Source organism: Rhea pennata, chromosome 5 (assembly GCF_028389875.1).
Source record: "Rhea pennata isolate bPtePen1 chromosome 5, bPtePen1.pri, whole genome shotgun sequence".
NCBI lineage: Eukaryota > Metazoa > Chordata > Aves > Rheiformes > Rheidae > Rhea > Rhea pennata.
The window spans coordinates 68,316,170-68,342,734 of NC_084667.1; the positions used below are offsets into that span (position 1 = coordinate 68,316,170).

Here is a 26,565-nt window from a genome sequence, read left to right on the forward strand (position 1 = left end):
ATGCAGATTTTATCTTAAGATCTGTTATCCAGAATAATGCTGTGGTTTCAGAGTCTCTGCCAAAACAGTTTCCCCTTTGCCACCTTCTCTTTCATTGCCTTTAATGTCTAAGTAAGTGTCAACCTTTTAGGTTATGCCAGTCACTGTTCATTCAGATAATTAAAATAAAATAGGTTTTCTGGACCAGTTAAATTTAACATCTGCTTCTAATTAAGCTCTTCTGTATCTTACTCATCTCATAAAAGTCAACCTCAGTACGTTATGCAGCTCTGCTTGTTCCTCTGACTTTCTTCATCCTAACGCTCTGCCTTGCATGCACAGGGGGAAACGAAGATCCTGAAACTAAAAAACCTTCGACCTCAGGACTACGCGAATTACAGCTGCATCGCTTCGGTGAGGAATGTCTGCAGCATCCCGGACAAGATGGTGTCTTTCCGGCTCTCTAATAAAACAGGTACTGCTCAAACGCTGCACCTTCCCAGGCTGCCTGGTGCTGCAGTGGTCTGTGGGGGTTGCATGGTTTTATCTTCTCATTTTGAAGTTTATGTGGCTGTATGCAGCTATGCAATGTAGGAACTGCTCAGGAGCAGAGGGTACAAGCAATTTATTTCAGATGTTTTTCTTTCCTCAGCAAAACTAAGGTTCGAAGAAGAGTTTTGATTTACTGCTCTGTATATTTATTGCGCTCTGAATTTTATATCGGGATTTACATGCCCCTCAAGGTCATGGGATTTCATTCTTATGGATGCACTTTGCCTCAGAGATGACTCTGGAATGTGATAAGAGAGAAGGATGTCTCAATCTAGGCTGAACATGAAGTAAAACAATTATTTAGAAATCTTCCAAACACTCAGAAGTACTTCTCAAACTGTTTTATTGAAAGTTAATCTTTTTTTGATCAACAAAATTTTCTTAGGAAAAAGATCTATATTTTCATAGTCCTTTGATTTCTTACATTAATTTAAAGTGTTGGGTTTTTATTCAGGCATAATTGGTTCATACAGAAACATTCAAGCAGTCGAGTTGAAATGCTTTGCAGCAAGTTAGCTAGGCATTTATCTGTGTCTGAACAAACTGTCTTCATGTTGTTGCATTTCTCGTTCCTTTGCTCTTTCCTTTGGACTTGTCCCTGGCTGAGCAAATGGCCGGTTGTGTATCTTCCTCTCCTCCTTGTGCTTGCAGCGGTGTTGTGTCTCTTGAAAGTCCTGTGGCAGTGGTTAATCACTGGAGTCCAGGAAGACAGAAATCAGTTTTTGACTCTCTAAAAGGCTCTGAAAAAACTTCTGCAGCAAATGTTCTAGTATTCTGAAGACGGCAGGTTAGGTTATGCTAGATTATGCCTTAATAACTTATGACTCAGGGCACTGAAAACAGGTGGCAAATGAACAAAATGTTGAGGCATTAACATGCATCTGAGTGCATCTAAGATGAACTATGAATTTTTTTTGCGCTTGCACACTTCACATTACTTCTGCTCTTATGGCTTGATTCCAAGGCTTTGTGTTCCTTCTTTTTCTTTTTGTTTTTTCTTTAGTTTTGGTTTTTGTATTTCTGATTTTACAGCAAGAAGTGCAAACTTGTGGTATGTACCACTACCGATGCACAACCCACTGCAAAGGAAATTCACAGCCCAGCCTTAAAGCTGTCACTGGCAATAGGGAAATTACAGTCAGCTCTGATGGTATCTGGCAAAATATATTGGCAGCCCCTACTTTACTTTTTTTTTTTTTTTTTTTTTTTTTCCCTGGAAAAGTTAGGAAGTCAAAACGTGAAGTTTGGCTCTGTTGAGTTGTACTGGTTATACCTGGATGGGTATGAAATCATGTCTGGCACAGAGAGACCATAACTGATAGGTCGGAGCAACTTTCCTCGTTACGCTCATAATGATCCATCTGCCTTCATCCATGAAAATGAAGGGTGTGAGTTGTTGCTTACAGAGTCTGGCTGCTCAGCAGAGGCTGTAAACTTCTCCTGTTGTTTACGGTGTCGGTTGTCTTGGCTGGTGTCCGCGTTTGGTCCATGACAACTGTTTTCTCACAAGCAGATCTCGGGCTCAGCAAAATACTTCCTCTGTCTCTTTTGTCAGAACAATTATTGGTGCTTGGGGGTGCAAGATCAGTCTATCCATGTTGGTCCTCATCTACCACAGACATCTGTTTATATCACAATATTGTGGGAACTTAAATGGCGTAACTATTCATACCTAAGCACTGGTGAGAGTGATCTAATTTTGCAACAAGAGTGAGTTATTTCCCCCTTAAAGATATTATGTTTGTTCCTGGAGAAAGTGTCTTCTCTGGGAAAGAGTTTTGATACATCACCAGAGATAATTCTCCTGGAGCAATTTCTGAAGTAAACATACTTGAACAATTATAAAGAATCACACTTTTTCATGAAGGAATTGGTGGCAACCCTCATCAGGGGCAAGATTAAATAACAAATTTAGTAATTATTGCAATAACTCTTTAAAGATGATGACTAGTATGTTGATGGCCTGGGACTAAACCACCTATCATGTGGTACAGCTTCATCTGATAAAACTCTTTGGTAGAACTTCACCTCATATAACTTCATGGGAGTTATATAAATCATAAATCCAGGCTAATCCAACATAAATCCAAAGAAATGAAAATCAGAATCCAAATAACTGTTTCAGTACTGAGCAGTCCTAGCCCATCCATCTGTTCTAAATTCAGGGATGGAGGCACATTATGGAGATGACTAAATGGAAACAGAAAAAGAGACAAACAGAAGTGGCTGTAAAAGTAGGAAACATACATGATAGCTGTCGTAATTAATGTGGCTACAAGTGAATCTAAGTTCTGCTGCTAACTGTGTGATCTCAAGATAAGCTACATCTCTGGCAACTTGGCTATTCTGCATTTATCAGACTTGCAAGCTGAAGCAAGAATTCGTGGAAGAATTCTTGTTGAACTTTATTTGGCTGTTACAGAGTTGAGGGATGACTGGTTAGAATAGATAAGGCTTGCAGCAGCTGTGGGTTTCTGTCCCCTTCCAAAAGTGATTTAGGCTTTTATTGTGTGATGCAGAGATGGTTTCATGGCTCCCTTTGATGGATTGACTCATGAGCAAAGTTCAGAAGGTTCCTCCCTGCCGTAGATGTGCCCTGCAGTTGGGGTTGCTCAGAGACATCAGCTGTCCTGGCAGCCAGATGAGGTTTGAGGACATTGGGTTGCCATCTGTGCGTGGTGGCTTGCCATTCACCTTGATTGATTGACGCTGTGCACAAACAACGGCTGGAAAGCTGCCGTGCTGCAGGGAGCACCTTGGTTCCCAGCAGCCCCTGGCTGATTGCCAGAGCATGCTGACACATGGCAGGACTCTTCCAGGCTGTAAGGTGTGTTTGTCACACATGCTGATCGTTGGCAGATTGTGCTTGAGGAAGTGCTATTTATTTCCCTCTGACATCTTTTGTGCTGAACAGATGTGAGAGAACCCAGTGTGGCAATTACAATATTCCTGGAAAGTCTTACTGGTCTTACGGTATCCTACTCTACCTACTGTGTCCTTGTGGGGCTACATAGGTTCTCACAGGTGACCATGAAATCACTTGTTAAACCTCATGCTTGATAACCTTCCGATGTTGTAAGAGCATTTGGTATCACAAGATCAGGATCACATGTTTTTTCTCCTCTTTTGTCTTTTTTTCCTCCTCTGAAACACTCTTAAGACCCTTTATCTTCCCCCACCAAGAGCGATAGGTGACATGGGCATGAGCGTAGACATTTATTTTATGGAAAACATGCAAATCCAGGTGGTCTTTTGCCTCTATTTATGCCACAGGATCTTTCATACATCTATATTCTTGTGCACGCACCTGAGCTGAGAGGCTAATTTGAGGAACATCAAGCACGTCTTTGGGTGAGTAGTTCAGTTTTCTATTCAGTGCAGCCTGCCAGCTTATTCCTGTAACCTTTTTGTTTTCTGTGTTTAGTCTGTCTTGCTGATTATTTGATTGGATGTCATGGCATCACCAGAGTAACAAGCATTTGCTGTGATATAACCAATCTAAAAGCAATCCAAATGAAACTTTCTGCCTACTTCTTCTTCTTGAATAATTAGTAAAGTAATTAAGCTGGTACCATTGGTACCATCAGTATATATCAGATATAATTGGGTATACTCACACTCCCTTGATTCAACAGCAAAGTCTTAGTTATATCTGTTCTGCATGACTCTATGAAGCTTTAGACAGACCATCATACGCTTGTAGGTGCTGCAGGAGTTGGAATACGTTAGCATCATCTTTTTCATACACACATATTTGTTCCAATGCAGACTGGTTTAAAATATGAAAACAAAATGGATGTTGTAATGAGAGAAGCTGAGAACAACTCAGAAGCATGTGGCCGTGCATATGCTGAAGCCCGAATGACAATTAGCAGTAATATTGTGTAGCAGCTTGTAGGGGCACTTGTTGAGCATAGACCACTTTGTATCAAAAGACAGCTGTTACTCTGCAAAATTTATTATCTAAGCAGATGAGGAATGTGAAGGGAAGCAGAAAGACTGAAGTTAATGACTTACCTCTTGTCAGAGAGCTGGTGAGTCGCAGGAACATAAATAGATCTCAAGTTGTGAGTAAGAACAGCAAAGGGATTTATTCTGCAGCTCTCTCTTGCTTTTAGTAGACTAAATTCATTAAAAATCAGAACATAGAAGTTAATTTGGGTAAGTTAATGCAAGCAGGAGTTGTAAAACCAAATGTGGCTGCTTTGCAACAAAATCAAGGGGTAATTCTGAGGAGGAGGAGGAACGCTGACAGTTTTGTTAGTGTGCACGTTTGAATCCAGGCAGTCAGAAGAAGAGCAGCTGTGAGAGTGGGTGTCGCACTGAGTCATGACCTTCCTACTTCTGTGGCCGTGCTGCCAGTCTTTAGCCTCACTGTGTCCACAGTGTACCCAGGAAGACGGTTTGTTTAATCAGATCTCGGCTCGTACTCTTTACTCACCCTCTGGCTTACCTCAAGGTTGTTACTGTCCCGCCTCTTCCCCAAAGCCTCAGAGGGATGTTTTATTTGGCACTCACACTGATCTTTTACCCATTCAAGTTTTTCACCCTCTTAGAGCTCTTGGTGTATTTGTTCTTTCTCCTGGTCGATGAACTTCTTCCTCCAAACAGTGCTCACAGTGTGAAAGGGCAGGAAGCACAAAACAAGGAGCTGGCAGCAAATGCCTCTGCGGAAGGGGGAGCACAGTGTTACGGTTCTCTCTTCTCACTGGAGCAGTTCCACCCAACCTTGTTGGTCTCCTGTACTCACTTACAAGTATTCAGGAATCACCTGTTTTTTATCTTTACTTTTTCTGTCTGCTGTTTGTCTTTAGCAAGACCTTTAGCGTCTTTCTAGCCAAATTGGTGAGATGCAGATGATAAGGTGGGGGAAAATAGGTTGGGCCTTTAGGGCTCAAAAGGGTTTTGATCAGTGCCATGATGCCCAACTGGTGGTCATTTCTTAGTGATGTCCCTCAGGGATCAAAATAGGAACAGCACTGAAACATCTTTATTAGTGATCAAACCAATAGGAGCGAGTGCACTTTCGGCAGGCTGTCAGGCAATACCGAATTGAGAATCGTGGTCAAGACATCGGTCTTGACCGGCTGGACAAACGGACTGGCAGGAACCTCATGCAGTTCAACCAAGGGAAATGCAGAGTCCTGCCCCCAGGAAAGGATCTCCCAGGCACCAGTATGGACTGGGGCCAGCTGGTGGAGAGCAGCTTTGCAGAGAAGGATCTGGAGGCCCCAGCAGACAAGAGGCTGAAGAGGAAGCAGCAGTGCAACCTTGCTGAAAAATCCAGCAGCGTGCTGGGCTACATTGAGCAACAGCGTTCTGCAGCAATGTTGTAGAAGTCGTAATTTGAATCCGTTATTATCTCTTTTACCCAGGATATCTTTCTCTGTATAAGAACAGCTGAAAGTCCTAGTGCCCTGCCTTACCCTGGACCCATATATTGCTCAGGGTACAGTTGCTTTTGAAGGTGCTTAGCATAGTAAACTCAGTCTGCTTTAGAAATACAAGGAATTATATTATTCCAAGCATTAATTCTGCTCTATATCAAACATGAATTGTTGACAGATGATATTAAAATCTGTGAGTAGCTTGTATGTGACTCACTATTTAATCTTTAGCACTAAGAAAAATGACTTTAAATACAGCTAACTTTGAATCTCACATCTGAACACTCAGATATAGTAACAAACATAATCAAATTCTTATAAGAGTGGCATTGTTCATTTCAAAGGGTCATAGAAAAGGCATGATATATACCTATAAAACCAAATAACTTGCAAGGTTTATATCAGACATCATTGGGATATGTAGAGTTGGAGTAAATAGTTAGGCAGCTTTCAGCTTTGAAATTCTGGACCTACTATAGTATTTCCTCTAATATGATTGAGTAAAAGCAAATAAAACTTTGATCTTGATCTACAAAGCATTTTCAGTTACTTAGCTTCTTTTGAAAATACGTATTAATTTGAATTAGTCAGTTCACACTGCTTAGTAGAGGTGGCATGATTAATGTAGAATATTGAAGTTGGTTTCTGACAGTCTCCAACATAATCCAAACAGTAACTTTTACCAAAAATGACGAGCTTTCAATGTGTGATTTTTTTCATCTGTATCGCATAGTTCATTCAAATCATAGTTCAGGCTGGCATTCCATCTTGGTCGTGTGCTGGGAATCACACTGCAAAGGGCTTACTTCACTCCTAATCCCTCCTTTAAACAGTAGGCCATCTTGATAAACTTGCTTTGTTTCCCTTCATTCAGACAGTATAGCATTAGAGAATTATCTCATTTTGAAAATATTTCTCTTTATGTCCCTTGGCATTCTCAAAGAGCATGCCAGCGATACGTGATCCTGCACTACAAAAGCCTGAAATCCTCAGATAAGAAATAGAGCCAGCTGAATACTCCGAGCTGAGTACTGAAGGTGGGTGGTATTGGTACTGTAGCAAAAAGGAATCCTAGGAAACATAACTGTGAAGGACTTCAAGAGGTTGTCTAGTCCCATTCTTCATGGCAGAACCTCCTGGGTCAAAACCCTTTCTTACAAATACGTATTTGACCCGTGTTTCATGAGAGCCAGCTGTGGACGTCCTGCATTATCCATCGGCTGTCTGACCCAGTGTTTGGCTGTCCTGACCGCTGCAAGGTTTACATAAGGCGTAACCCGCATCTGCCTTTCTGTCATTAAATCCCATCACTCAGTGGCACAGAGGAGAGATTATTCCCTTCCTTGCAGGAACTTTTTGTATATTTGAAGATTTTTGTGTTGTTCCATTTCTTCTTTTGGGTGAAGTGAACCTGGTTCCCTGATTTTTTTTTTCTCATGAGTCACATATCCTACAGAACACCTCATAGTGTTCTGTTGATCTTCTCTGTCCACATCTTTCTTGAATTCAGCCCATCAATGCATGTAGCATGTTGCACTGGCACTCAACCTTGTCGGCGCTGACTTCAGATTGAGGATCTCTTTGTACCTTTCCCAGCAAAGCTCCCGTTTATGCTGTCCAGTGACTGCCTTTTAGCAAACATACAGTGCTAATGTTAGCTCATGTTCAGATTCCCGTCCACCGTACCCCCGAGGGGCTTTTCTCTGCAGCTCCTCGTTAGCCAGCCCCTAACTGTGCAGCAGAGATGGGGTTCTTCTCACCTCACCAGCAGTCCAAAAGCGTAGGCAGCTATAATGCGCTAGTTGTTCAAGCACCACTATACCCAGTGGAGAGTGAGTTGTCTCCAAAGAGCAATTCATCCCATCTGGTTTTGGAGGGCTTTGGGGGTGTTTATATCACATCAAGATATATGACCTTGGATTACTTGCCGGAGTTTCAAATGGTTGAGATTAGATGGGATGAATTCTAGCCTACGTGTGGAGCCTTGCCTCTAAATATAGTTGCAAAGGGGACAGTTTCATGATTGGGTTAAGCTGATTTAACAGTGTTCTGCTGCTGAAGGGAGGATCCTGCCTTCCCTTCATACCCCTTGATGAAATGTCCGCGGAATGAAAGCTCCTGCCGCGTGGGAGCCGGAGCTATTGTCGTCGCCTTTGGAGCCTAACAGCCGGGGAAGGATCCTGAATGCGCCCGGATCCGCCTCCCTTCCTCCCTGTTGGCGCTGTCAATGCTACATCTGCGCTCGAACGGCAGCTCCAGCAAAGCGCGAGTCATCAAAGTTGCGGTGCCGTGGATGAAAAGGCAGATCTGGAGGCACGAGATGAGTCATCAAAGCTGCCTCCCCATTGGATAAAAATTGGAAGAGTTCAGGAAAAGTTTGAGGAGGAGGAAAAAGCCAGTTAGACTAGAGAGAGGGGAAGCACAGGGACTTGGCCAGGATAACTGGGGCAGTGTTGCTAGCTGTCCTTTGCAGCTTTGGGCCGGGATGTTGTTGTATAAAGACTGAGCCACCCCTCTGTGCTACCGCAGTCCCTATCCTTCTGCAAAGTGAGGATGCAGAGAGGTACTTCGTGCATCAGAGTAAACCCCAAAACATGTGCAACACTGAAAGCTGGTCTGAGAATATTTAACTTCAATAATTCCATGTATTAAATCAGAAAAAGGGGATACATGCCTGAAATAACTTAGATTTGGGGATGTTAGTTTTATTTTCTCTGCCCCTGCAAGCACTGCAATTTTACAGGCAAAGATGAAATGAAAAAAATAACAAATGAAATTTTTATATATGCTGAATACATATATATGACATCTGGTTTTTTTGTGTCTAAATGCGAAATTTAGAATTTGGAAGTCTTAGCAGTTGAAGTATTTTGCTACTCTTCTGCATGTGAATTTCATGTAGCACCACTGAAGTTTGAAACTCTCTGTGGCTGGTCACTGCAAGACAGTAACTTTACAAAAACCTGATGAATTTTGGTCCTAAACCCACGAAGAGCTCAAGGTTAAGTTCCTCTGCATGCTTGGCTTTGTTGGAGAGCTCAGCACAATCCCAGGACAAAGCACCCACAGGAAGCCTGGCCCGTTCCCAGCAGGATATGCAGCTGGATTTGCACATCCCAAAGGAGCAGATGAGCTGCAGACACACTTAGGTGCCTATTTGCCCCCAAATTAACTTGGCTCTTGGCTCCTGGAGTGTCTGGAGGAGTTTTCTCTGCTGGGAGGCGAGCAAGCCGGGCGCTGAACAGCCAGCACGGCGTTACGGCTCTGTCCGTAGCAGCGGGGTGGGCAAAGGAGAGAGGATGTGTGTAAAAGTGATTTTGGATATTGTTGTTGAGGGAGGAATTGCCACATGCGGTGGTAGTGTGGTGAGTAAAAAAGTTTGGGTTTACCCTGTAATTTAAAGTCTAGACCTCAACGGGGAGTTATAATCTGTTCTTTTTTTGAACTGCACTGAGCAAATAAGTGCAGAAATGGTACTCTCAGCCCTGCAGGGGCCTCAGATGTTCTCTCTCTTTGGTCTGACTTTAGAGGGGCTATTTGCAATTCTCATAGTTAAGAATATGTGCCTTGTATTCCTGCAGGAAATCGTGCCTATAAATTAAAGATACATGCACATCCATGTAGATATATGTGTGTGGGTATAGCTAAAAGTATAACTTAATTATGTTCTGTTACTTCAGTTCTCCATATGAAGGAATTCACGGAACTGGATGAAATGATAATGTCTTCTCATTTTTATTCTCTGTAGATCCGCGAGTTTTCAAGGACATGGCTTTCTGCCTCTCCTTTGATACTGCTGTTAAACTATTGGTTTTCTTTTGCGTTCCCAGTAATCCTTAAAGCCAATTGTGACATTTTCTCAATTTTATTTACCTAGGCCCAATACACACACACACACACATATTTATCTCATTGTGATTATAACACGCTTTCACCTCAGATGTTTCTGTATGCTCCATCACTGACAAATACCTTTTCCTCCCCGTGTAGTGTCTATCTCATGCAATCATCCCAGGCAGCAGTCGGGACTTTTTCTTCCCAGTTGAGGAATGTCTGTATCAGATCATTGATTCTAACAAGTTTCCAGGCTCGCTGCTGATGATCCTGTGGCTGCTGTGTTTGGACTGGAAGCGTTTTATTGTAGGGATAGCTTGTTAGGAGGAAAGTGCTGAGTGAAGCGGTGCTGTTAAGCCTTTGTCTTAGAGCGTAAATGATGACTTAATGACTGCTAGCTTTGCACTGGATCTGACAAACGTTTGCCCACATCATTAATCAAAACTAGGGCATGTTGTGTGCTGTTTTATTACTCCGTGAGGATTGGTATATGTTGTAGTCCCACTTTATAATTAATCTTCATCTTTATATCAGCAGTGTCTAGCTTACTTTGTGTGCACAAGGTAATATTAACTGCAAACCTTTGATGCGTTTCTGATTGAGATTCTTTGCAAAGCTTGGATTAGCGGGGCCTTATATTCAGGAGGTCCAATATCATTTTGTAACAGCTGTCATATATGTTCAGAGTCAGCCTGTTCACTCCAATGAAATGTACTGGTTGCAGAAGCAATATTTGCACACGAAAGCCTCTGAATTGAAGTCCCTTGAGAAAGGCAGCAGCTGCAATATGAATGGAGACCTGAGCAGCTTCCCCCATCGTGAGTAGTGCCTTGTTCTTCTCGGGGACGAGCGAGCAGGGCACTGCGGCTTTCTCTGTTCCCAGCAGATCAGCCAAGGCTTCAAAATGTGGGGATGGCTCTCAGAAACCCGTGCATCTAAAGGGTGGCACAGATGCACAGCTCTTTTGGAAATGGAGCCATTCTCATTATAGAGTCTAAATATAATGCCTAGAAAGCTTGTTTCGGGTTCCTACCCATGGAAGTGTTTATGAAAGCTTGCTACTGCTTTATAATGAATTTTGCTGTTCTTATCAGTGCTACTGTTAACTGAGATACTTGAAAAAATGTTCCCCCGTGGCAGGTTGCCTAGCTGTGTAAGATCCTACCTATGCCGGAGGTGAAAGCTTTGGCTAGGAGAAGCTTTGGGTACCAAACCTGGGAGGTCCAGGTCGTCCTTTGTGGTCCTGATGATTGAACATTCAGATACTCATCTAAAAGAGACCTAAGCCAAGGTGAAGCTGGTCATGGCTGCTATACACCCTCCATTTCGATTTCACTACTATTGGTCGTGAAGTGTTTGTTGCTTTAGAAATCCTGTATCAAGTTATATGATTTTATACATCACCACCACCTGTGTCTCCTCCATTTTTGATATTACGCAGTTGTGTTGAGTCTCATGCTGAAATTTCAAAGACAGTTTTGGATATTCCTTAAAACTATGAAATCCATTGCTCTTCAACTCTTAACTAAAGCTTGAGATGTTAATCCTGTATCTGCGTGTGTATCAGCGTGGCTCCGCGACCCTAACAGTGAACTGAGTTCGTGTGCTTTGCTGGTGTGAACTGCTGTTTCTCTAGAGCTATTGAGCAGAAGGTGAAAAATTTTGTTTAAAGGGGAGATAAATAAGAAGCAAGACAGCAAAAGCACATAAATGGCATAATGTGAAAGTAAAGCTGAAGAACACAGCAAAGGAAGATAGCCCTAAATTAACCCTTTCCATGGAATTTCAGGGTATCTCTTTTAAGCAGCAACGGAGGAGCTTGTAAGCAAGCTCTTAACTGGCCCCCTAATCTGCCTTGTAAGAGATGATGCATTGGAGCTAATTTTGGGGGTGCCAGTAATCCGTAGCATCGTCAGGGTGACGTTAGGAAAGGGACTGTCCCGTCTGTAACGTTATCCTGTTAGACTGCTGTGAACAGTGACTCGCCTGGGAAGTTCCCCCCAAAAACCCTTTTCCCCTCTTGTTTTATTTTAATTTTCCCCGTGTTTTTGAGGTGAGCAACTTCTAGTCCTTGGGTGCAGGTGCAAACCCGGTTAGCAGAGAAAACTTTTGGGGTAGCGCAGCTGCACATCTTTCTTTTAATTGTACACCTACTTGCTGAGTTCTGTGGGCTCTGAAGCATTTAAACTTTAAATTGCCTTTTATGTTAAAAAAAAAAATGTAAGCATGGTGACAGCCAAATACCTTGGTAGGTATAGCTAACTGTAAGATAACATTTTTGGAAAACTTAAGTAATAAAAACAAATTAAAGGCTTAAATTACTGGTTTACTGTCACTGGAATACGCTTCCTTTAAAATGATCTCAGCCAGGACCATGTGAAAGCTTTTTTGTAAGGTTTTGAGAGTCTTCGTGAGCCTCCGTATACTTAGCTTGTCTTTAAGTCTGTCCAGTTTGTGATAGGCACAAAATGTCAGTATGGCTCCAGCCTTGTTTCTGGAAAGCAGCCTGTGGCAGAGCAGTTGGAGGGAGCTTGGTGTTCGGCTCTCATGGATGGTGAGGGCGATTGGGTGAGACCACTTGTGTCTTGGAGGCTAACGCCTGACTCCCCAAGGCACTGTAGACAGTCCGTGCACAACCAGAGCATTGCAGGATTGTTCCAGGAATAGACAACTGCATAGTCTGTTTTTCAGAAAATTATTATTTTCGTATGACTCAAATCTTTTGGAGAACTCTTTATTTCCTCTTCCTTTTCACTCAGTTAGATGATTTTTTGCTCTCAAAACAAGTATCGTGATATCTGACTGCACATTGGATCTCCAGACTGGTTGGGGGCCAGGCTTGCTAGAAGCTTCACAGATGCAAAGGGTGGACAAACGTGCATAGTCGCTTTGGGTCAGACCTGATGTATGTCCCTAGCAAAGGCCACTAGAAGACATTTCAGGAAGGTATAAAAACTGTGAGGTATACAGATACATGATAATCTTTCCTCCCATTCCAGAAAAAGCTAGATATCATTTTATGCCCTGGAGCATGGGTTTTAATTATCCTTCCACAATATTTTGGTATAATCATCAACTATTATAATTGCTCTGGATCATCTTGTCATCTTTATGAATGCCTGCTTCATTTTTTAATCATGTTGGTCAAAAAAATTTTGTGTCAGTGAATTACATTGTTCAGTTTTATGTTGTGTGTTTAACCCCAAAAGTTTACAGTTAAATAAAAGAGATAATAAATCCCTTTTAGAGAGAGATTTAGGCCAACATTTCAAGTGCTTTTTTTCCTGGAAGTGCAAGTATTTAAGAATTGCAAAACTTTGGGATAAATGGGTGGTGGACATGTGTACATTGCTAAAAGTGGCACTTTCTGCCCATTTACATCTATAGGCTCCTAAAGCTTTTGTATATCCTGATCCTAAAGGTGGGGTTGATGTCACCCATCTTTTTCATCTAAATGTTGCTTATCCAGAGTAAACTAATCTCTAGGCTCTCTCAGTGATCAGCAGGAAGAGCTGGCCACCTTCTCTGGGGAGGTCCTGCCAGAGGAGAGTTTAAGGAAGATGAGATGAATAGCCTTTTGGCAGTATCTCTATCTGTCATTGAGAAAAGAGCAGGGAGAAACCTCATGGGACAGTGAATTCCATTCCCTGAACCAAACATAAACAGGTCCTAAACCATCTGTCTTACAGGTGCTTGCTCTGGAAATCTGGAAGAGATGGAGACTCCACAGCAGCCCTAAGCAGCCCAAGTCAGGGCTTGCTCCCCTTGTTGTTGTATGGAGTTTTGGCACTGTGCTGCCTTGGCTTCTTTGCTATAGCTTTCCGTTCATAATTTGTGGGAAAATACAGCTCTTTGCAGCTGTGTAGCTTTGGCGCTGTGGCATCTTGAAAAGCATTTCCAGATGGAGTTAAACAGAGAAGCTATGCAGTAAAATTACTGAAAACTTATATGCTATTAATTAACTCAAGTTAATTAATTTAGGTCTTCCAGCAGGTAACTTATCTTTTGTGATTTAGCAACCATCTTTTTCAAATCCAGCTCTAGGCTGACTTGGAGAAGTGGATGCCAGAACACTCCAATTCACAGCTGAGGGGGGTTTTCAGCCAGCCCTGCCATGTCTGGGAGCTTCGTTGGAGGTATCGAGCATTGGGAAGCTTTGCTGTTTGCCTCCTTCATTCTCTGGCAAACTCCCTGCCACACAAAACTCAATTTGTTTTTCCTCTTCTGTTTTTGAAACACCTGGTGAGAACTGTGATCAGACAGCACAGATATCCAGATCTCATTCTGGCCCTGGAGCAGGCTTGTGTTGACTACAGCGCCTTTGCCCTCTCCCTGCTTGGATGGAGGAGGGATTGCTGTTGCTTGCACTGAGTGAGAAGATCATCCTCCCGGAGATGGACCGGCTTTAGGCTGCCCGAAAGGCTGAGCATGTTTCAAGGATGGAGGGACAAATTCCTGGTGACCTTCAGGAGATTTTTCAGTCTCTCCATTTCATGGTCAGAATTTGGTCATTAAATCAATCAAACAGTGCAATAGGCCAAATTCTACCCTCAGTTGCATTATAAGGCTAAAAATAAGAGGTTCTGCTTTATTATGCATTACTATACAGTACTGATTTTATAGAGAGTTCCAGGTGTAGAAATATCAAAATAATAGATTATTGTTGCTGTGGATTCATATTTTATTCATAGTAGAGATGAATTTGACCCTTTGTTGGTATGCTGATTTTGATTTGTTAGAAAATTTAGTATCCCTCCTGAATTTGTTAACCTTCTTTAATTTTAATCCAGCTTTTGATGGTAGTAGTTGAATGTATTCCTGGATTTCTGTTTGTGTTTGTCTGGTGGGATAGGTTGTATTTAAGTGAAATGTGTGGTGTAAGTGAAGAGAAATTGCTGTATGCAAACTATAATTTTCATGTACTTACTATTTTGAGTGCTGTGATGAAAGGGATGTATCACAGCATTTTTATCGCATCAGCCGCTATCAGTGTCTCTCTACCTGAAGGATGGCAAAGGCCCCTCTTTCATCTGAAGGATTATCAGGCCGTTATGGTAAACAGCAGCACCAGACTGGGTTGACATTGCTGGGGCTTTCATCTTTTGCTCTAAGTTTTGAAGCGTTATTTGTGGTTCTTCTGTTCCCTGTCTCTGTGACTTGATGTTCAGTGAGAGCAGGGAAGAGCAGCTCATTGCCAGAGTTGTTCATGAAAAATCACTAGACCTCCGTGGTGAGGAGGGAGAGAGAGATAGGTCAGGTGATGAGTGCTACCTCAACCTGGTTGTGGTTATGGTCATGCAGATCCAGAGGTGAATTCTATCAGCACGATGGGTACCTGCATCCCACCCAAATGGAAACTACTTGCCCATAAAATATGATAAACCACCCCACATGCACTCCAATCTCAGGACAGGAGTCCACCAGCAGAGAAAAGCACATGAGCCTGGGGGACACAGTTCACAAGTGTTTCCTTGGCCCTGGTTTCCTGTTCTCTCTGTGCTGGGACAGGTGTAAAGGAACTGCTTCCCAACTAAGCGCTACAGCTTCTGAGTGAACAAGAAGTTAATTCATCTTGGGTGAACTCCAGATAAAGAAAACTCATGTTTTATAGTTGACTCTTATATTTGCCTTTAGTAATTATTTTATTTCTTTAATATTGAAATAATACTCATATATAAAAACAGAACACAATAATATATCCCTATAATGGTGATATATCATCTTTGGATGTAGTATTTTTATTTCTTGTCATTTTTATTCTCACATTTTCTGGTTTTCTTTCCCCAGATTTTGCCCAGAATTGCAATCCTTCACCTTTATGCTTTTTTTTTTTTTTTTTTTTTTTGGTCTTAGCATTGCTGCTTTTTCTGTCCTAGCAATGGGGATTGATACATTGGTTCATTATTTTTGTGGGTTTAGAGTATGCCTTCAAGCATAGCCCTAATCCAGAAGGCGTGGTACCTCAAAATAAATGATGGAGGACGTTGCAATTCAGATTGAGTTTACATTCTAGCATCTAAAATGAACATCCTCATCCTGTCCCTTCGTGCTGAACATTCCTGTTGCTCCCCTTACGTCATGCAGCTGTCTCATAGGAGCAAAGGGGTGAGAACAGAGAATTAAATTTAATCACTTGCTTCTCCGTTCTGAGAGCAGCATAATCTTGCCATTAGCTGCAAAGTAGCTCAGCAGGTCACTCAGCCTTCTTTATCACCGTGCTCACTCTGACTGTTGTAATGGGGATTGGGATGGAGTCACGTCTACACCGGCTCCTGTCACGTCTTTCCTGAGATGGAGCTATGGCCGCGCTGTCTGCAGGAGGCTGTGAGCTGCGGGTTGCACAGCCCAGGCAGGAAGAAGGCCCCTGTGTTGCACTCTTCCGTTTCCTAGCGTGCAAGGAAGTGTTGTCTCAAGGGAGGCCGTTCTTTCTGATTCAGTAGACCCAACTCAAATTCTACCAAATCATCTCAGTTTTTTGCTAAGTCCTGGGAAGTTCTTCAAGGTAACTGGTGGCTTAGGAGGGCTCATTTTCAGTGGGTGGGGTCTGACTTGAAGAGAGGAAACTACTTTCTTTGCCAAGTAACAACACTGTTACTAGTGCCTTTCTTCCAGGGTTTAAAACCCCGTGTGCTGGCACTGGTCCCATAAATTATACACCATAAGCATAGCCACAGGGTTGTCCGTACATAAATCCTCATCTGCAGTTTGACAGCAAGGGAAAAGAAGATGACTGAACAGCGTGAGAAACGCAAGGTCAGGAGTGCTGTTAGGGCAGGAGCACCCTTCCCAGAGGATGCTCAGTCTTGCTAGGAGCACTGTAGCTGAAGCACCTTTTCTGGACTCAGTCGGCTTGAGGTTGCTTGTAGTGACTGAGCAACACCGCAGATACAGTGCCACTACAACTTTCTCTTCAACTTGTGTTTTGCAGCATCACCTTCAATTAAGCTTCTTGTGGATGACCCCATAGTGGTGAACCCTGGGGAAGCGATCACCTTAGTCTGTGTGACGACAGGAGGGGAGCCAGCCCCCAGTCTGACGTGGGTGAGGTCCGTCGGTGTCCTGCCTGAGAAGACAGTCCTGAATGGTGGGACTTTAACGATACCTGCCATCACATCAGAAGACGCTGGCACATACAGTTGCATTGCGAATAACAATGTTGGAAATCCTGCAAAAAAATCCACTAACATCATTGTAAGAGGTAAGCTGAGCTGGAAAACTAGTGGCCTTTACCTTGGAGCATAAACTGACTTGCAGTTTGACAGGACAGCAACCCACACGTAATTGGGTCTTATGTTTCCAAACATAGTTCTGATGATTTCTAATCATCTAAGAGATTAATTGGTTCTGACTTAAAATGACCTGTGGTTCTTGCACTGGGGTTTCACCCTTTTCTCCCTCAGATGCTTAGTGTGTTATTGAAAGTAAGGCTGTTCTGCATGCTGTGAATCTGCTGCCATCACACGACTGCTCCCTGGGCAGGAGCTTTAGATTAGTGCCTGTGTTTTAATTGTGCTAAGTAGCAGGATAAATATCTGCCCTAGATAAAGGTAAGAAGAGAGTGCTTAAAGAGAAATTACTGCCAGGTGGAAGGAAAATCTCCCCAGTTGTTTACGGCCTTGTGGATAACCACAGGGACATGGCCAGTTGGTCTGAAGAAAAAGTTCAGTTGGCTGGTAAGCATCATCAGAGTGGATTAATCTACCTGAACCAAATAGTTCATCTGAAACTAATTTTCTCTAATCTCATCTGTGAATGGTACTGAAACATAAACTCCCATGCTATAGGATCTTTAAATAATAACATGTGATTAATCACACTCAAGAGAAACTGTTGTATAAGAAGCCAGTGGTGTGAATATTTTATGAGAGCCATAACCCCTGTTCACTCGTTATTGCCCAACATATTACACTCTTCAGCAGGACGATGAATTAGAATCTATTTCTGTTCGGGGGGTCAGGTAGAGAGCATTGCATCAGCCCAGGTCTGCAGGAATTTATCAGGAGAAATCTACAGATTTATTTGTAATATTGTATTTCCATTTGAATTTTTGACATTTGGCTTACAGGTTTTGTTGTCAAGAGGCAAAAGCTGTGTTATTTCAAGAACATAGCGTGGACATTAATTTGCAGTGATTTGCAGTGTGATGAGGTTGTGAGGGGAGGATGTGAGTGAAAAACATGCTTGGAATAAACACAGGGAGAGGAAAGGCTTTCTTTGAAAAGAAATCTCAGTATTTTAATTGACCCAGCAGACAGCACCAGAGAGCCCAGAGGAAAAACAAAAGTCCCTAACTCCCTGCAGATACAAATTTCATGAGTCATACTATAATAATAATATGCCCTCCCATTTTTATTTATAGAAGCCCGTGCCTAGGAGATGCCTAGGAGCTGCAAGATGCTGAACAAAATTTCATTAAAGCATTCGAGGAGGGTTTTTCCTTCTCTCTGTTATGTGGCCCTGTTAATTCAGAGGAGAAGGGACCATGACAAGGAACGCCTCGTCAAATAGATGAAGCATAGCTCTCTTCTAAGCCCACTGCATTGCTATCTAGTATGATTTTTCCTCTTTATTATTATTTCTATTAAAGGGGCAGAACTGTCCTAAAAAATCTTTTTATTCTGGCCTTACTTGATCTGGCTTTACTAAAAATATTGCTGAGCTTTGCAGCAGTGGAATATATGAGAGAGAAATTTGTATCCCAGTTTTGATTTTCCTTCGTGTGTCTGTTTTTTAGCACTTTGCCCATAGCTCATCGCTTCTGTGTTTCGTCTCGTTGTTGTTGTTGATCTGGATTTGCACGCAGCAAATGGAGAGGAAAGAATATTTACCTGAGAAGGCAGCTAAGCAGCACTTAAATGAACACTTTCAGATATAGCAGCATCCTTTAAAGGTCTCACTTCAGTCAGTTGTAAGCTGCAAAGTCAACTCCCTTTGCTTCCGTTCTGCCGCGGTTTCTTGGTAGTGGCTTTCCCTTACAGCAGGCAGAGAACGTTAACGAAAGTTTTGCTGGGAAGATAGAGAGAAATTGTTTAGAGTACTGCAGTGCTGTTCCCTAAGAGGCACGGATATAATGCAGTATCTTTCATTTGCTCCTTTTGCTTTGAACAAGAGCTCACCAGAGGCGAAGAAATGTCTTGTTGGATGGTGCTCTGACTGTTGGAGCGGCTGCCTCTGTAACAAGGCCGTGTGCTACTTGCCTGGCAAAATCTCCATTTCGTGGCAAAGTTTGTAAAATACAGCCACTTTTAAGAATGCCATTATCAGCCAAAGTTATTACAGGATATTTCATTCCATCAAATACATTGTCTTCTATAAAGGTGTCTGGGTCAAAAAAGAGAAAAAAGATATATGATCTAATTTCAGCAGAGCTGGCTGCTCACCAATTCCAATTATGACAGTTTCTAAGTATTTTCTTTAGATTAATGAGTTCTTTAAAAAGATTTTAAGTCTGCTAGCTTTTGAATACTAGTGGGTGTTCTCATCAGAGCATCTTCGCTTTCTGCTCTCAAACTGATTATTAAAATAGCTTCCTATAACGTATTTCTAGACAAAACCATTAGAAGGCAGAGGGAGCACTAAGGGTTTTTAGACTCCTCTCGCTAGAGTAAGACTTGGCTTTTCTGCTTCTCTTAGAGAAAAACAAACAAACAAAAAAAAAAACCAAAAAACCCCACAACTCTCGGGTAGTAATTCCAATGCCACCAGCAAACAGCTTCCAACCACCTTACATGCCTGATACATGTATTTTTTACTGTGTCTAGTTGGATGATGTTCTGTTTTTCTGACATTTCCCTGGTAGCACTTTGAACACAATAGTTTTGTTCTGATGCAGTGGAAATCGTTTTTCATGAAGACTGGCATGTGGGAGATCTGGTGCGTTTTGATTACCCTGTCAGAGACAGAACTTTCTCACTCAAAATACTTCTGTTAAATTTATTTCCCCCTTAATCTACTGATATGTATTTCTCTTAGTCAAACCTAGAGGTGATGGTAAACAGTCTTCTATTGATTTGGTTTTTAATTAAAACAACAAGCAAACAATCAAAAAAAACCTGTTCTGTGTTAAATGCAAGACCTTTTAATATCTCAGTGTTTGGGTCCACACACACAGTAGTACTGATACTTCTTGATGTCCCAAAAGCCCACATATGCATGGTTATGCATGGTTATGCAGGAAGGACTCACATTATTTCCCGGAACCTGGTAGTTAGTGAACTCATCCATGATCTGGCCCCAGGCCCAGTTCCCTGCCCTGTCTGATTTGGCATGAGGATTTGAACATCCAACTTACCATGTAGCCCAGAAGACTCTTCTGGTCTGGGCATCTTTTGGCCTTTGCTGTTAGAGGGTGTTTTATTCCTTAAAAACTCTCTCTTACATGCATACTTGGAGAGGAAAGAGTATAGCGTTAGGATAGATAAACAGTAATACTGGGCTTGTAAATCCTGAAGATACTGCATAAAAACATGATTTTCACAATATCACTCAGTCTTTGGGTGCCAACTGCAAATGTCAAAAGAAGCTGGAATCTGGCTCATTGTATACCTACGGCTTCCTGAAAATCAGACATCTTCAACATGACTCGAGCTGCGTACTCAAAATTACTGCAGCATGAAAGAACAACTATTCCAAAGACATGGTCAGAAGAAAAAATTAAGAATTCCATTGTTGATACCAGTACATCTCTGAAGAATTAAAGTCTTTTGATAAGGAGGGATGTCAGGTAGCTACTCCATCCACTAAGAAAGCAGAAATGCTGGGTCACGTCTTCAAAGGACACCTGTGCGTTGGATTAGGAAAAAGGGAGAGTCAGGGAAATGTCTAACAGGCCTTAAAATGCGGAGCACTGATATCATATGGAAGTAGGTGACCGTGCAGCAACACAGATGTGTTACCTTGCCAGCAGGGCCTCCCGTTACCTGCTTTCAGTGCGTTCCTTAGTCTCTTCCATTGTAACTGCAAATTCTTTTTTAATGGCAATTGACTTTTACTGTGTGACTCTTCCCTTCTGTGGAGCAGAATCATAGTGTCTGGAGTTAATTTTTCAAAGGTGTGGGAATCCTTGTCACCTCAAATATAAAAATAATATTTTTAAATGTCCTGTACTTTACATTAGCACAAAAGCTTTTACAGAACAAAAAGCGCTCTGGAGAAATACAGTGTAAGGCCAGGATTGCTGGAATTACTTATCCTATTATGTCTTTTAAAAATATATATGAACTAGATAAAAGTGACTGCTAAAAAGAAGATGAAGAAGAAAAATGACCCAGATTGTGAAATACGTGATACATTGCCTTTGTGAAAGATGTTAAAAAAAAAAAAACAAAACACTTTGGTGTTTCTGGTGGCCGCTATGCCAGTTCATTCTCACAGACCAACTTTCCCTTCTGCGTCTCTGTGACGGCTGTGTTTACCCCAGAGCTTTCTCCTTGAGTTTTCCCTCGTTGGCTTAGAGAGGTTACAAGACGTAGTGGGTAACAGACGTGTCTGTGTAGTTATACGTCAGTACCTCTGTTTTTACCCCGAAAGATTCTCAGATATTATTGACGAGGGAAGTGTGAGCAGAGCCTCCTCCCATCGGTGGCTGCCGGGGCGGACCAGAGCTGTTGCTCCAAAGCTCCAGGCAGAAGGTGGGGATGGGGTCTTGGTGGCGCGTGTGACGGCAGTTACCGAGATGACCCTCGCGGCAGCTGGCTGTCGTCTCTCGCTAAGGCTGTTGGATGCCAGCCAGCTGAAAAGCAGCGTGCCCGTCCGAGGTGCGGGCTCGTTAGCTGGCATCGTTCGTGGTGGCCGCTGGCTGCGTCCTCGTCTGTTCCAGGCCCGAAATACTGAGGTTTTGTGTGCAACTGGCAGAAGGAACTTTCTTCCCCCCCCCCCAATCTCTTTTTTTGTTCCTCTGCATTCTGTGAAGGTCTCACAGCAGGCTGATTGCACTGGTGCTTACTTCAGGGCTGAAGAAATCCGAAGGCCCTGGCAGATATCCATACATGTCTAACAGGCATTACTACACAACACAGACGTGGTGACCACCGTGGACTTCCTAATGAGCAGCTGTGCACGTGCTCGGAGCTTAGTTCAGCTTGGTGCTGCCCGGCTGCTGTTCCCCCACTGGCAGGGAGGTTGGAGCTTGTAGAAGACAGCAGAGATGAGGTCTCCCCAGCTTGTTTTGTAGGAGGAAAAATACAGCAGCCTCCGTGCTGGTTTTCAGCATCCACTGATGGGTGTGCTCTGCTTAGGGCTGACTAGAAAGAATAATATCGTGGAAAATGCCTTGGTTCTGAAATTCATGTTCTGGAATGAGACTGGAAGGGCCTTCCTGGGCCATCAAAGCCAGTTGCCTTTCATCTCGGGTGTCCATCTCATCTCATCTGATCTCTTGCATCATCCTTTTTGTAGATTAGCTAAACTCCACCTTAGGTTTTGATAGCTTTCCTGCTTTCCAGGAGCCCGTTCCTGTATCTCAGTGCTCTGACACTGAGGTACTCTCTCATTGCCAGTGTAGATGTGTGTCTGTTGTCATGCGTGCCCCTCGAGGCCAGCTTTGCCGTGGAGTGGCACCAGGTCAGTCCTGCAGACACTGTGCACTTGGGTGGGGGGGTTTGGCTCAGGTGAGCACCTCTGTGGCCATCCAGGCACCTTCACCCCTGCTAGGGTCCCTTCATCATAGCTGTGCCTCACTGGTATGGTGCCAAGGGGTGTTTTGATGGCAATTAAATAAAAAAACAAAATGCAGCCAGTTCAGGTTCCTCAGATGGGAGAGGTGTCTCCGTGGCTGGAGGCTTCGCCCACAAAGCCTAATCTTACGGCATGTCCAGTGTGTTGCTCCAGTCATAAGTTGCCAGTGCGCTGTCCTAAAAGTTTACAACTCTACGAGCGAATGTGTAAAAAAGTTGAGCTTTAGAGTTTAGTAAGTCCATTTATTTTTATTATCTGAAATAGCAGTTTCAGGCATGTGTGCTCTCTCACAGGCGGCAATGTATCGCAGATGAGTTCATAAACCGGTTCCACATAAAAATGTAGATGGTTTATTGATTCTTCTGCCCTATCATTGGACTTCCTGGAATCTTTGTGTACAGAAATTTTATTTTTAAATAAGTTTGCTGCTATTCCACATCCCATAGTGCATGTCAGGCACCACATTTCTTTGAAGGTATAGGAAAAGAATTTCAGGAGATAACATTCAATTGGTCTCTCTCCTGCTGACCCTGACAATGTGGCTACTTCGAGTAGCTGCCTTTATTCTTCAGTAAAGAGGAGGGGAAAAAAAAAGTTATCCTCATCGTGGCTTGGCTAGCAGGTACTAATACATGGCAAACTTTCTGGCGTTGGCATGGTGTTGTAGTTTAATACTGTAACAAATCTTGGCTGATTAATCCCTGATGAGGTCTGTGTAGTCATAACAACAGTCAGATTTTATTTTGGCAGGAAGAATTGAGATTTCCAGAATTTCATTTCATCCTAAAAGGGAGAGGAGAAGAAAGGGAAGGATACTGCACAGTATTTTGTTTTGATAGTACCAAGATCCTTTGATTGATGGCTTTGAAATGTGTTTCAGTATACTGATTTGTATTGCATCATGCAGTTGTGAATGAGATTTGTTGATCTTTGCCCACCCTGACAAATAATTTTGGAAAGTTTTGTAAGATCTTGGTTCATTTTTGAGGCACTGAGCTATGGAATAAAAGCAGTTTGTGGAAGGGAAGTATATCCAGCATTGGAACAAATCCAGCTTCTAATGAAATCCTTAAGTAGAACAAAAATCTCAGGCCACACACAAAGCAGGAGATAGGAGACGTTCCAGGATGGAAAACTTGGAAATTGCCTTTTCTTGCACTAGTTTTTGAAGAAGGGCAAATACAGTATGTTTCATTTGCAGTGTGTGGGCAAAGAGCAGAGTGAAGATCTACAATATACTACATTTTGGCATACCAGCATGCTCAGCAAGGCTCATATTTTGACAGGTTTGGCACATGAGTTAGACTTTATAAAGGCACTGGCCCTGAAAAACACCCAGCTGTAATGTTCAGAGGATTTATAATTTGTTTGGCAAGTGTATAGCCCACTGGGGATTATGTCAGCTCCTCTGAATTGTTTAGTTAATGTCCCGGTTCTTGTGCAACTGGGGCTGAGGCTTGCGATATTCCCCTTCGTTTGCGAGATGGGCAGTTTGTAGGGGGAATAGCCCCATCTCCCCAGGTCAGGTTGTGGCTGTGTGCAGTGCTCTGCCTTGGCAAGCTGTGGGCTTTAATGTCATCCAGACTCTTGTTCTGTTTTGTTTCCTTTCCTTCTGCCTTGCATTTCCAAAAAATGCTGCATGACGGGTGCCAGATTGTCACTGCTCTTCGCTGGTCCAGTATCAGAGGTGACCCTGCTTGGAGCAGGAGGTTGGGCCAGAGACCTCCGGAGGGCCCTTCCCACCTGCCTTGGTGATACTTCAGTATTTCCTTCTGAAAGCAATTAAGACGATCCGTGCTGCGTTTCACATACTTTGATCTAGGCTGCATCAGTTTAATGGATCGTACACCGAGTAACTTGTAAACTGAATTCTACGTGACAAAAAAGTTTTCACCTTCCTTCCTTTTGAAAAGCCGTAAAAGAAATAGAAGAATTAACTTAAGCACAGATAAAAAGAGACATCGGCTGCATGACATCTCCAAAATAATAAATGCTTTTCTTATAAAATTAAAAACATTTACAAAAATAGCAACAAAACCTGAAATCTCTTCGCACTATTTGCATTTAAATTGAAAATGTGAATGCATCTGGTCTTGTAAGTGCCAAATAATTACTTGATATTAAAGAGTTTGGAGATGTTCTAGTAGAAGATGCTTGACAACTTAATTGTTCTGATAGCTACTGAAAGTTAAGGTTTTAAAAAAACGTTAAGCTAAACCCATGTTGACAGAAGCGAAATGAACTGTTGATAAAATGCTGGGAATGTGCGTCTCTCTTAGAATAGGATGGTGACTGTAGGGAACATTCAAGCAGCATAATTTTGTCAATATTATCTAGGAGATGCCCCAAAACCCTATTCAAGAAATTTGCATTTTAAGAAAAGAAGTCAACATTCATGCCTTCTTTGTAAAATCTCTGTGAATATTTATATAGTTGTGCTATTTTTTAATGTTCTACTTATGACCAAAACAAGATTGCACATTACCTGTTCCCTTGGCATGAGTGGTTTCTTCTGGGGAGATTTCTGTTATATGAAACCATTAGATAAAAGTGTATGTTCCTAATGCAGGAGAAGCTTGCTATGTGCAGAACTTACGGGTGATTTTATTTGATATTAGGCTCAATTTTAAATTTGGAGTGAAATGTGCAGCACTGCTTTTTGAATAAGGAAGGAGATATTCCCATATCTCAGCAGTGGACCAACCAGTCACACAGCTGTAGAGGTGAACCGTGAAGGTGGGAGTCCTATCATTGCTAGAGGAAAACAGACTGAAAAGCATGGTGCTGGCACTGGCAAACATGACAGTCCCAGTCAGCCAAGGATGAATCTCAGTTAAGGAATACAAAATAGATGCCACTGCGGTGGAGGTTAGATGACAAGAATTTGCATATTTCAATTCAGAATTGCTGTGGGCTGGTGCTGCGCAGGAGATGATGAGGGATCTATTCCGACCTCTCTCTTTTCGGCCTGCTCATTGATTCTGTAAATTAAAAAGGTGAAGTATGTGGCTAAGCATGAGGTGTTCACTCTACGAGTGTCTAGGTCCTGTGAACAGGCTGCAAGGCAAAGCGTATGCTGGTAGTATTCTACAATTTGGGTTTTGTAGGATTTTTTGTTTTGTTCTGTTTGTTTTGTTTTGTTTTCATGACTGACCAGGGAGGGCGATTATTCCTACTGAAAGACATTGAAATGAATGCTGATTTGCTCTGTACAGCAGATCTGGCAGATCTGGGCAGGCTACATCTTGCATGACTTACTATTTCAGACTCAACTTAAGTGCTCCAGCAGGAGGATGGCTCTTTGGCCATGGTCCATGGTGCAGGATAGCGTTTAAGATTGTTCAGAGACAAAAAGAAATTGCATTGCACATGATTTAATAGTGTTAGTTATTTCTAGCTTTCATAAGGACCTGTGTCTGTCTGTGGTATAGAATACCATTGGAAAAGCCATTTGATAGGAGGTTAACTGGGTAGTACACTTCAAGTGTACTGCACTTCAGCTTCTCCTCCTGATTTTCTGAACATATTATTTTGTTGAAGTGAATTGCTCGTTACTGGCCCTTTTCCAGTTTGTTATTCCTTTCCTTCATTCACTGACCAAAGAATAGCTGCTTCTAAGCTAACCCCCTTTTTTGATTTTGGAATTTTTGCATTTAACCATATTATACAATTCTTGTTGTAACTCTAGATGTAGGTTAACATTTTTTTTTCTGTTTATATTATTCCCTCCAATCTATTAATTTTATTTCACTTGGATTTTTTTTCTTTTTTTTTTTGAAATTTGACCTCCTAAAGCACCAGCTGGCCACAGGGGTTTTGTCCAACAAGCTTACAATTGCAACAGCTGCATCCAGGTAGTAAGCATAGCCATTGAGATGCAAGGGGGGGACTGCTGCTTGTTTGGACGCAAGAATTGTAAACAGGTATTGGTCTTCAGTCTCTAGTCAAGAAGCAACTCTAAGCCAATAATAAAACTATGATAATCCTTTGTGAAAGTGAGGTTTTTTGGTAATTGTTTCCCAAGGTTTCTGTTCTCTCTACACACGTGCTCTGCTCCAAACTCACGATCAGCAACACACCGTGGGGTCCAGTTTCCTTAGAACAAAGTTGTCTACCCGTGACCGACTGCAGCTTGCTC

The 26,565-nt window shown here is 42.4% G+C and overlaps 1 protein-coding gene across 2 annotated transcripts in view; it reads left to right on the forward strand.

Moving 5' to 3' along the window:
• The window catches only part of MDGA2 (MAM domain containing glycosylphosphatidylinositol anchor 2), a 349,837-nt gene that overhangs the window by 202,172 nt on the left and 121,100 nt on the right, over nucleotides 1-26,565 (forward strand). For both annotated transcript variants that reach the window (XR_009958631.1, XM_062577836.1), the window contains exons 5-6: nucleotides 322-454; nucleotides 16,681-16,950. Coding sequence is in view for 1 of the 2 variants with exons in the window: in XM_062577836.1 (XP_062433820.1) it covers nucleotides 322-454; nucleotides 16,681-16,950 (403 nt within the window). In the remaining variant the exon portion in view is untranslated. The remainder of the gene's footprint in view (nucleotides 1-321; nucleotides 455-16,680; nucleotides 16,951-26,565) is intronic.